At 34.1% G+C, this 11,487-nt stretch overlaps 1 protein-coding gene across 3 annotated transcripts; it reads left to right on the top strand.

Moving 5' to 3' along the window:
* Positions 9,114–11,487, top strand: LOC107643299 (probable polyamine transporter At3g19553). Of its 3 annotated transcripts, none has more exons than XM_016346900.2 (3): positions 9,114–9,370; positions 9,519–10,506; positions 10,819–11,487. In XM_016346900.2, the coding sequence occupies exons 2-3, from the start codon at positions 9,530–9,532 to the stop codon at positions 11,321–11,323; spliced, it is 1,482 nt and encodes a 493-aa protein (XP_016202386.1). In that variant the 5' UTR covers positions 9,114–9,370; positions 9,519–9,529; the 3' UTR covers positions 11,324–11,487. The 3 variants fall into 3 exon arrangements, with proteins under 3 accessions (XP_016202386.1, XP_020979000.1, XP_016202385.1); XM_016346899.2 differs by having other exon boundaries at positions 9,115–9,370; positions 9,509–10,506; XM_021123341.1 differs by having other exon boundaries at positions 9,114–10,506.

The following is an 11,487-nucleotide window of genomic DNA, read 5'->3' on the forward strand; positions in this document are numbered from 1 at the left end:
GGGTAAGTAACGGTAGTTTGTTGAACATAACTAAATTATGTTTTTATTGTTATAAATTGTCATTAAATAATTAGTTAGGGTTTATGAATAATTTTGTTTGATGTAACATTTGGCTATATTTTTGTAGAGTTTACAGGTGTTGACGTATAACCACCTAGTACTGTCGGATCTATACAATCCTATTGTGGATGAGTATTTATGGCAGACTGATTTTTATCACGTTTTTCAAATTGGAATTATTCAATGTCAATCGACAATGGTAAATACTCTAATCGAGAGGTGGTATCCTGACATACATATATTTCACCTTCCAGTTGGTGAGTGTGTTGTGACATTGGAAGATGTGGTTATTATTCTTGATCTTCTAACAAATGGTCTTCCAGTGACAGGAGTGACTATGAGTAGTCACGATATCTTAAAGGCTGAGTGTTTGCAACAGTTTGGAGTTGCACTTAAAAAGACAGATTGTAGAGGAAGTTTCATAAAGTTGACGTGGCTTTGGAATCTAAAAGATCATTTAGATTTGATTGACGAAAACAGCATTCAGAGGTACCTGAAATGCTACATCATATTATTATTTGGTACAATTTTGTTTGGAGGCAAGTTTGGGGCAGTTGTGCAATGAAATTTCTACCTTTGCTTCGCGACTTCGCCAGTATTAGAGAATTTAGTTGGGGATCGGCATGTCTAGTACACTTGTATAGAACACTATGTAGAGCATCTCGTTTCGACCGCAAGAAAATTGGTGGTTCACTAACACTTCTGCTAACTTGGGCTTGGATCTATCTACCATTTCTTGCGCCGATTTCTAATCACCCCCAAGCTTTTTCGCTTGCAAACATGTAAAATTATCGAGTAACAATATAATAAACAATTCAACCTGCAATATAATCAATAATAAACAAGCACAACAATAGATTGAACTAACATTGAAGAGGATAAAAATTAAAAAAGTCTTAACATACCTGAACTACCAGTGAAGGGAGGAGAAGAGCAGCAGCAATCCAGATTCCAGAAATAGAGAGGTAGAGCCAGAGAACCAGAGACAAAGAGGCAGAGCCAGAGAGTCTCGCCAATCACAATCACAAATTGACGCTCACACAGTCCAGCCACCACCAGTCTAATTCCACAACAACGGCAGCAAACCTTACGGCGAGGCTCTGACACACCAAATTGGGAATTTTGGTCGTGTGAAATTCAAACTTCAGAGGGATAGAGAGATAGAGTCAGAGAGAGTCAAATATTGAAAGACTTGAGAAAGGTGAAATTTTGAAATTTTGGCCATGGAGATAAACTGTAAAGTGAGGAAGGTAAAGAGATTAGGGAATTTACTGCTAGTATGCTAGGGCTCCTCCATCTTCCATGGTCTTCTATTCAGATTGGGCCATTGGGTTGGACTGGGCTGCAATCAGGATCAAGAAAAGAGCCTCTTCAATCTTGAACGTAACATTGGGGCAGAAACGCAATTCCGGCGGCTCTGCGATTTTGCGCGGCGATTTAACACGATGAAGCTTGGTTCTAGACGAGAAGCAAAATCGAGACAGAGAGAGGATGCAGAAACGTGAAATCATGCATTTCCACGAGTTGAAACAAGATTTTGACTACCTTATATATAAGGATAAATATATATCAGTTACTAATATAAATGACATTAGTAACATAATGATAAAAAATATACGATGAAGCGTTAGCAAATCTAAGTTCATCGAAGAGTATCGATATATACTCATACCGGCAGATTTTGAACTTAATAATAATATTAACTAAATTTTATTTTAATTAAAGCAGGTAATATTAGTTTCTAAAAATAAGGAGCTCTAATTAATAAAATAAACTATAACTTATTTATATTTAGATTTTTTCACCTTACAAAAATTTTCATCCTCAAAAATTGATACAAGATGGAAGAAATTTAAACTAATTTTATTTTTGAAAATATCAAGGATAAAGACAAAAGGTTTTGGCATATATAGTCTTTAAATACCAAGAACTCATATGATTTGAATATAAGAGAAAAGTGTGATGTGAAGTAGAAGTTACAAGATGATTCGAGAATCGCTTTGTTGTGCTAGAGTTAGTTCAAGATCATATCATAGAGTACAAGGTTCATGAAAAGAAGTAAAAATAACAACAAAGAGAGATAGTCCAAAAGATTCAAGCAGATATTTACAAATAAGGTCAAGCAAGGATACATGCGAACAAAGGATTAATATTGGAAAATAAGCAAATCACTTTTCAGGAAAGAAATCCGAACAAAGGACTTCAATACAATTATAAAAGAAAGGACGGTGTACCAAGTCACAGGATACAAACAGGTATTGCGATTCAAAAACGAGTTAATCGTGAAAAATCACTTCTAATGTTCTCAAAACCCGTTATTTGCATCACCTATTAATTCTATTTCGTCTATAACAATCCATTAGTGTTTTCGTATACACAAATCATCGGTATTAAGTTGGCCTGACCTAATACCATGAGAGATGTAATGGTCGACCAACAACATTAGTCACTAGACATTCATGCATGTGAAACTCACACTCTTGTCATTAGGACAAGTCCTACTGCATGATAGACACTTAGAGTATGCAATGAAGCATAGTCAGTCTATTCCTAAGGCTCTAACAAGAATGAACTGCTCTGATACCATAATATAACACCCTTACTATCAAAATTTCATGCTTTCAGCTGCGTCACTCTGATAGTAAGAAGTATTACAACAAATTCATATACTTAATAATAAAATAGGAGCCTTTGACTCGAAACCGTATCGCTATTTTCTTTAAAAAAATAAAAATATTTTTCTTGAAAATAAACAAGCATATACATATATACAAAACTTTTTACTTAAGCAACTTATAAATATTATATACATACATATCATTACAGTCACGAATCTTATCCCTCTTACAAGAATATAATAATAATGGTGAGAAAAATTTATAACATATGTATGCAACACAAAAAATAGCATATTTAAGAACTTAACAAAAACTCCGTAAGTTTCCTCGTCTGTCCTAAAAAGAAAAGTCTGTAGGGGGTGAGAACATCGTCCTCGTTGGTTCTCAGTAGAGGGTTTAAGAATTATTATAAGAAGATATTTTAAATAAAACTATTTTCAGTTGCAGTAATCGTCAGTATATTATCCAAATCTAAAACTATTTTTTTTTTAAATTTCACACAAAATAACATTCCATACATTTCACCGCTTACTAAGAAACCATTTTAATCAAAACTTACCACTGACCCAACCAATCACGGCCTCTGGCCCAAATCAGATCAACTCGACCTTCGGCCCAAATAAAAAAATCACTATCAAAACTCAAACCCAAAACAGAATTAATCACAGGCACAAACAATGCAAGACAAACACAATTAGGGAGCAATTACAACTAGTACAACAAATAACAATTAGATAGAAATTATCAGATAGACAAACCAAAACACTTAAGCACACCCAGACATAGAAAACAAATGCAGTATGATGCATGCTTGTCCTACTGGCCGTGAGCTCACGTATCGGTTAAATTACCAGAACCCAACACATTCGGTAGTTAATCCGGATATTGTTTCTAGGTTGTACATCCCCAGAAGAACACAAACGAAGGAGAATGCCTTTTCACCTTCTCCCGGAGAAATTACAAAGGAGAGTGCATTTTCACATCGAAGGAGTGTGCCTTTCCACCTTACAACCAGAGAAAGATGTGGGAGAAAATAATACGAAGGGGAATGTATTTTCACCTTCTCCACATCTATACCACGACAAGAGAGGGAATTCTTCATCCCCAACTTGCCAAATCCATGAGCAGGATAACCACCATCCTCACAACATCCATCATAATCTCATTCCATTCACATTCACCATCAAACATGATCAAATCGGAATCAAAACCAAATCATGTAAACCAAAATCAAATCAGTTAAACCAAAACTAATTTCAGTTTCATTCTTACTTAAAACATTCCCAAAAGGCTCGAAAATCATTCCGTTTTTCTAAATCAAATTCAAATATTTCATCTTTTCTAAAACGCCTCAAAACCTTTCTTCAAAGACTCGAAAACTCCTCCATTCTTAAATACACATTTACATCACTTTATTTTTTGCTTAAGACGCTTCAAAACATATATCCTTTTCAAAGTTAACCAAACCAAAACAAGTTAAATCTCCGATTCACCTCCAATACTTTAGTTTTCTCTAAAATTACTCAAAACATAAATTTTAAACCAAATTAAATAAACTCATTTCATTTCGCCGATCAATTTCAATGGTTCAAATTCATTTAAATGCTTATAAAAATTACGACAGCCTCTCCTCTAAAACTCGAACTTTGCCCCTCTTTAGGGTCCCATCCAAATATTTCTCAAATCCTTTTCAACTGATTTCAAACAAATCATTTCCCAAATAAATACAAAATTTAGATTCCCAACTATCAATTCATTTTCAATGTCAATCCATTTCAAAATCCAACCAATTTTAATATGCAATGCCAAATCAAGAAATCAACATACAAAATGTCAACACCCAATCAATTCTAGTAAATTAAGAGACCAATTTAACAATCACCAATTCAACAAAACTAATCAATTAAACAGGATATACAATCTTCTCTAATCAAAATATCGATCAAGCAAGCAACTCCATTAATCCAGAATAGCTCAATTTCATCCATAAGACTTACGAACATATAAAATTATATTTCTCAAGGCAATATCGACTTGTAACAATTCTTAAAAGTAAAATAAGTTTAAGAAAAGCGTCCCTACCTCAAATAGGCGAACCCATAAAACCAAACGCGTATAAAAACCTTATCTCTCTTGTCTAGCAACAGCAGCAGCTCGACAGCGACGCTCCTCACGCTACAAGAAAAGAGAGCTATTTTAACATGATTTTTTTTAACAACCATAGTTAAGTGTAAAAATTAATATATATTTTTGACAAATATCACAAATGTCAAATTTTCTATGTTTTTTTTTATTTATAATTTGATTGTAGAAAATTATTCCTCAATTTTGACACTCATTTGTTTTCAACATACTCCATTATTCTTTTTTTTTGTTGAGCTCCGTCAATTTTGGCATTACAGTGCTTTCAGTTTGGGATCATACTACTCATTCTTTATCTTCAAATTCTTAGTTTATTCTTTAATTTCAAGATCTCATCTCATTCGTTGTTAAAAACTTTTTGTTGAGAATTTTTTATGGTCAATAAGTGTCAAAATAAATAGTATTTTTGACGGTTAATAAGTATCACAAAAAATATATTCTCAAATTTTTCTAACAAATTATTTTTGATGGCCAATATTTATCAAAATAAGATTTAAATTTTTTTACAATTATTTATATGTTAAAAATACTATTTTTGACAAAACTTTTATTAACATATTTTCATAGTTAAAATAATGTCAAAATTTATTTTTTTGACGAATTTTTAATTTTTTTTACACATAATAATCTTTAAAAATAGTCTATATTGTTGTAGTGACGGCTGCAGCTATGGAAGGTTCAGCTGCTCTTTCTGGCGACTTCTTCCAAACAAAAATGACGTCAACGTGAAGAAGAGAAAGATATGAACATTTTAATTGGATTAAATTTTTTATTGGAGTTACAAATCACAGTAAATCGAACGCTGAAAATCAAGGTTCCATGGTTTCCATTCTCTTCTCTCTCAAGGTGTTTCTCTCTTTCTTTTTTCTTGTTTTGGGTTTGGTCACATTGAATGTAAATGATATAAGAGAATGATGGTGATTAGTTGATAATTATATAAATGAATGAATGTTAGGTGTCAAGGTTATATATACATATAAGCCACGTTTTCTTTCTTTTTCTTTTGTTTCATTAATGGCTTCGGCCAAAATGAATGGAACTAAGAAAATGCTGATGATTAATGGTGATTTAATGGCTAGGTGTCATGGTTCATTAAATGGAAGGGTTGGGTGTCAAAGTTCTGGAACTGTTGAGATAGCGATTCCAATTATAAATATCTTAAACGAATAATTATGAAAGTTGGATATATTAAAATACAAGTAATAATATATATAAAGATGAATTTGAATCCTCTAAATTTTAGATTTTACTTTAGAAGGTAAAGTGTAATTGATGCGTGAGCGTCTTTCCTATCTTTTTCTAGTGAATTTACATTTAATTTGTTGAGTTTAATCAAGAATTAATTATCTTTTAGCCACTATGGATGTTACTTTGAGTCATGTGAAATTCTGTTTATTTTAGGTAGCATTTGACTGGATTTGATGGAGTTTCCGCAGAAAAAAAGAAGAAGGCGAATGATGCTGTCAACCTTGACCTCTCTGCACTCAAACCTAAATATCTCGAGCTACAAACGTCCAATGAACGTGATTTTAATGGCGTTGGAAAGCTAACTTTTAGAACTTTCTAACGACGTATAATAATCCATACTTCTTCTCCACCAAGCCAGCAAAAGTGGCGCCTAACTTGAGATTTCTCAAGTTAGGCACCAAGACAAGCCATCCACATCAATCCAATGCAGCCAAACTTGCGCCTAACTTGAGATTTCTCAAGTTAGGCACAAGGATGAAAGAAGAGTGCCCAAGTAGCTCTGCCTAGGCTGCACCTAACTTGAGATTTCTCAAGTTAGGCGCAATGCTCAACAACAACACGCAAGAGAAGTTACTCCTTTTAAGTTAGGCGCATGATATACTCAAGTAAGGCGCAATGCTCAAGCAATGCACACCAACACACACCGGTGACTCCAAGTAACGCGCAGCTCCGTGCCAAGTTAGGCGTGCCTTCCTACGAAGCAAGTGGTCTCCATTCATCAATTGAAGATGCACGAAGATTTTATTTTAATTCTGATTTAAACTTTAATTTTTATTTTAAAATAGGAAAAGATATTATTTAGTTTTAAAAATTATAATTTAAATTAATTAGGATTAGGTATAAAAGAGAAAAGAAACTTCTCTTCTGGATTATTCCACCTCATTCCAATTTACAGTTTAAGAGAATCCTAGTTTCCACTCTGAACCATGAGCAACTAAACCTCCACTGTTAAGGTTAGGAGTTCTGTCTATTATATGGATTGATTCTATTATTTTTCTATTTTAATTCATGTATTGATTCATATAATTCAAGAATTGTTTTCGTTCTTTATTTTATGAAATTGGGTGGAACGTAAGTATGACCCTCTTTCTAATTGAGTTCTTGTATAACTTGGAAAAGCTCTTTACTTGAACAACAGCTTGAAAATATATTCTCATAAATTTCTAATTATCTGCATTTAACGGGATACGTGACATATAATCCTCTTATATTTGGGTAATTAGGATTTCTTTGGCATATAACTAGAATTGAACTTCACCCTCTAATTGAAATTAATTGACCAAAGAATTGGCAGTTTTTGAGAGTTAGAGGAGACTAAAAAGGTCTAAGGAATTAGGGTTTAGTCAAATATGGTTTGCCATGAATTAAATCTTGCATGATTAAAATAGTTAGTAAGAAAAGTCAATCAGGAAAATAGATAACTCTAAAGCCTTAATTGTTTCTCCATATATTATTTTCAACTTATTTACTGCCTACCTTCTGATATTCTGAATCTACTGTTTAATGCTTTTGAACTCCCAAACACGATTTTCTATTTGTCTGACTAAGCCAATCACTCAATCATTGTTGCTTGATTCATCAATCCTCGTGGGATCGACCCTCACTCATCCGAGGTATTACTTGGTACGACCTGGTGCACTTGCCGGTTAGTTTGTAGTTATAAATTCTACATCAGTAATCTTTACCATTTATTTTATAAGTGAGACCAAGAAAAATATGAGAGAGAAAATATTTAAAGGTGAAAGATCACACCGTGCCCTCTAAAATGAAAATTCAAAATTTAGAGGATTCAAATTCTATAAGGATAAATATATATGAGTTACTAATATAAATGACATTAGTAATATAATGATAAAAGATATACGATGAAACATTAACAAAACTAAGTTCACCGAAGAGTACCGATATTTACTCATACCGGCAGATTTTGAACTTAATAATAATGTTAACTAAATTTTATTTTAATCAAAGCGGGTAAAAATATTAATATTATTAATAATAATAATTTATCTTTTCTCGAAATATCTCGTTATAATAAAAAATTATTTGCAAATCATAATTAATTTAAACTTTATCAATCATAAAATTAATTTAATTATTCTTAATAAATTAATTTTTAAAAATAAGGAACTCTAATTAATAAAATATAGGAGGGAGAGTTTTGAAGAGGTGAGCAACAATGAAATGAAGAAAAAGAGAGAATTCTACCAACTGGAGTAGGGGTATATATATAAGGATACAAATCAGATGGTTTGATTTGTATTTAAACGTTTAAAAGTTTTTTGCTCATACAAATCGGACGGTCTGATTTAGTACGGCTCGAAATAAAAAAAATTAAAAACACTCAAATCAGACCTATCGATTACAGTATCTCAAAAATTTCAAATTTCTTCCTTCTATACAAATCGGATCGTCCAATTTGTATCAAAACTTCAACAACAAAGAAATCGAACGCTCGATTTCTAACTTATCAATTTACAAATAGTAGCTGCTATCTCAATGTATAACGCACCCTATATTCATATCGAAGCATAACACATACATAACATTCATATAAAAAAATGAGCCGAGTTATGACTTAATCAGAGTTACTGTCCTTTACGTAACAGCATCATTAATTAGCCTTATGAATAACGCCTCTCTTGCAATGACCAGTATCAAGTGTCGACAAAAATACTTGTTGGTCAACGAAAAGCTACCTTTAGCCACCACAGGTCACACCACTAGAAATTTCCTCTAAATATGGAAATAAATCCTCTCAATTTTTTTTCAATTTAGAGAGTAAAGCGTAATTTCTAGCATTTTAATATTTTTGCTTTTATATTTTTTTTATCCTACCACAAAATATACATTAAAAGATTATACTTTATCTTCTCAAATGAAATAAAAAATTATTTTTTCAATATATTGTGTCATTTATTAGGAAGTTAATTTTTAATGGTAAAAATTGAAACCTAACAAAGTAACACGAGAGAATACTTCATAAGATGTCTATTTGACGATGTAAACCAATCAATCAAGGAAGACTTATAAACTTAGGTTTATTATATTTATTATTTAATTACTTTTATTCTAGAAAAGGATCGGTGTAGAAAAAGAGATGGCATGGCATAGTGGCATAATAATTTTATTTTTTGCAAGGACATGTGCGCTCTGAACACGTTTATTTAAAGAACAATGGTAGAACAAGTTCCAAAACAAGAACTTGACAGCATCTTACTGAAGCAGCAAAGATGCAGGACAAGTCAACTTGTTCCACCTAGTCCGCTACTCTCTCATCTCAACATAGGATCGAAAGGAAGGTACTTCCATCTGCTCTTCCGGTTTATGTTATTGATTTGATATTGAAATGATTTTAATCTAATCTGCACTTGAGGCATATGTAATGTATGCAATATATGTATGTTTAATTTGGCTGTGGCTGGGGGTGTCTATCTCAGTCTTACGAAGTTGTAAACTTGATGAGTGAACAAGAAGAAGAAGAGGGAATGGGTAGTTATGCGAAGAACAAATCGAATCCAAAGCTAACACTGTTGCCTCTGATAGCTCTGATATTCTACGAAGTGTCTGGGGGTCCTTTTGGAGTGGAAGATTCTGTCAGGGCAGGAGCAGGCCCTCTCTTGTCCTTGCTTGGTTTCTTCATTTTCCCACTTATCTGGAGCATTCCGGAAGCCCTCCTGACCGCTGAACTCGCCACCAGCTTCCCTGAAAATGGTGGATATGTTATCTGGATATCATCTGCTTTTAGCCCTTTCTGGGGTTTCCAGGAAGGATTCTGGAAATGGCTCAGTGGAGTCATGGACAATGCCCTTTACCCGGTTTTGTTCCTCGATTACTTGAAACATTCCTTGCCCATCTTTCACCAAATGATTGCTCGAGTCCCTGCTCTTCTAGGGATCACTCTCTCACTAACTTACTTGAATTATCGGGGACTTCACATTGTTGGCTTTTCCGCTGTCGTGCTCGCCGCCTTCTCTCTTTTACCGTTCCTCATAATGGGAATTCTCTCCATTCCCAAAATTAGGCCTAGCCGGTGGCTTCTTGTGGATTTTAACAAGGTGGACTGGCGAGGTTACTTCAATAGTATGTTATGGAATTTAAATTATTGGGATAAGGCAAGTACTCTTGCAGGGGAGGTTGAAGATCCCAGTAAAACGTTCCCAAAAGCTCTTCTTGGCGGACTTGTTTTGGTCATGTCTTCCTATTTGATCCCACTACTAGCCGCAACAGGTGCTTTGGGATCCTCCCCTAGTGAGTGGACAGATGGTTATTTTGCAGAAGTAGGGATGTTAATTGGTGGCTTTTGGTTGAAACTCTGGATTCAAGCGGCTGCTGCCGTGTCTAACCTAGGCTTGTTCGAAGCAGAAATGTGTAGTGATTCTTTTCAACTGCTTGGGATGAGCAAACTCGGAATGCTTCCATCTGTATTTGCTGTAAGGTCAGAGTTATTTCTTCTCTTACCTTCTTTTCTTTTCCTCTTTTCTTTGTCAATGGAAAAACTTAGATGGCATACAGTAGAGACATCTTAAATTCTTAACTTCTATAGCTTCACTCTGTCCTAATTAAACGTGTTTGTGGTATCTTCCCTTTAATTAGCTCATACATAAAAGGCATTTTTGGTAGAAATGTTATTTGTAGACATAGCTGTGACCTGTGAGCACAATGTGAACATTTTCTGTAGATATATTAATTGCGTGAGTGGGAAGTTTCAACGGTTTAATAATTTTATGTGGCGCTATATATCTTGTAGGTCTAGGTATGGAACGCCCACTGTTAGCATTTTGTTATCTGCCACTGGAGTTATCTTCTTGTCATGGATGAGCTTTCAGGAAATCATGGAGTTTCTCAATTTCTTATATGCTGTAGGAATGCTTCTCGAGGTTGCAGCTTTTATAACTTTGAGAGTGAAGAGGCCAGATCTTCATAGACCTTACAGAGTTCCACTGCAAACATTTTGGGTGGGAATGATTTGTGTGCCTCCTTCCTTTTTGCTTATTCTTGTGATGTGCTTGGCTTCTTGGAGAACGTCCGTGGTGAGTGGGGCGGTGATTCTGGTGGGGTTTGTATTGTACCCTGCCTTGCTTCATGCCAAGAGTAAGAATTGGATGCTGTTTGAGGCAGAACTTCCTCCTTCATCTTCCAATGGTTGGCAGCAGCAACTTTCAGAAAACAAGGAGGTTGAGCTTGTGGAAGAAGAACAGTCCTTAATGCAAGATAATTCTAAACCAGACCAACAGGATCTTGATTTGACATGACAATCTTCAGGTTCACAATTTAGATAAGCAGCCTAAACATTATGCACTACTGAGGTAGCAGCAAGAAAGGGATGAGATTTTGTGTTATGTTTTATTCGGTCCAACTCTCCTAATGAATTTTGACAAGGACTTTAATGGAAAAAAAAAAAAAAGAGAACATTAAA

The sequence above is a fragment of the Arachis ipaensis genome, chromosome B05 (genome assembly GCF_000816755.2).
Source record: "Arachis ipaensis cultivar K30076 chromosome B05, Araip1.1, whole genome shotgun sequence".
Classification (NCBI taxonomy): Eukaryota; Viridiplantae; Streptophyta; class Magnoliopsida; order Fabales; family Fabaceae; genus Arachis; species Arachis ipaensis.

What these genes read in the sequence shown, in the direction of transcription:
- LOC107643299 (XM_021123341.1), top strand. Translation starts at nt 9,530, where the DNA reads ATGAGTGAACAAGAAGAAGAAGAGGGAATGGGTAGTTATGCGAAGAAC. An exon ending in CCATCTGTATTTGCTGTAAG is followed by an intron (nt 10,507 to 10,818) that starts GTCAGAGTTATT and finishes TATATCTTGTAG; the next exon opens with GTCTAGGTATGGAACGCCCA.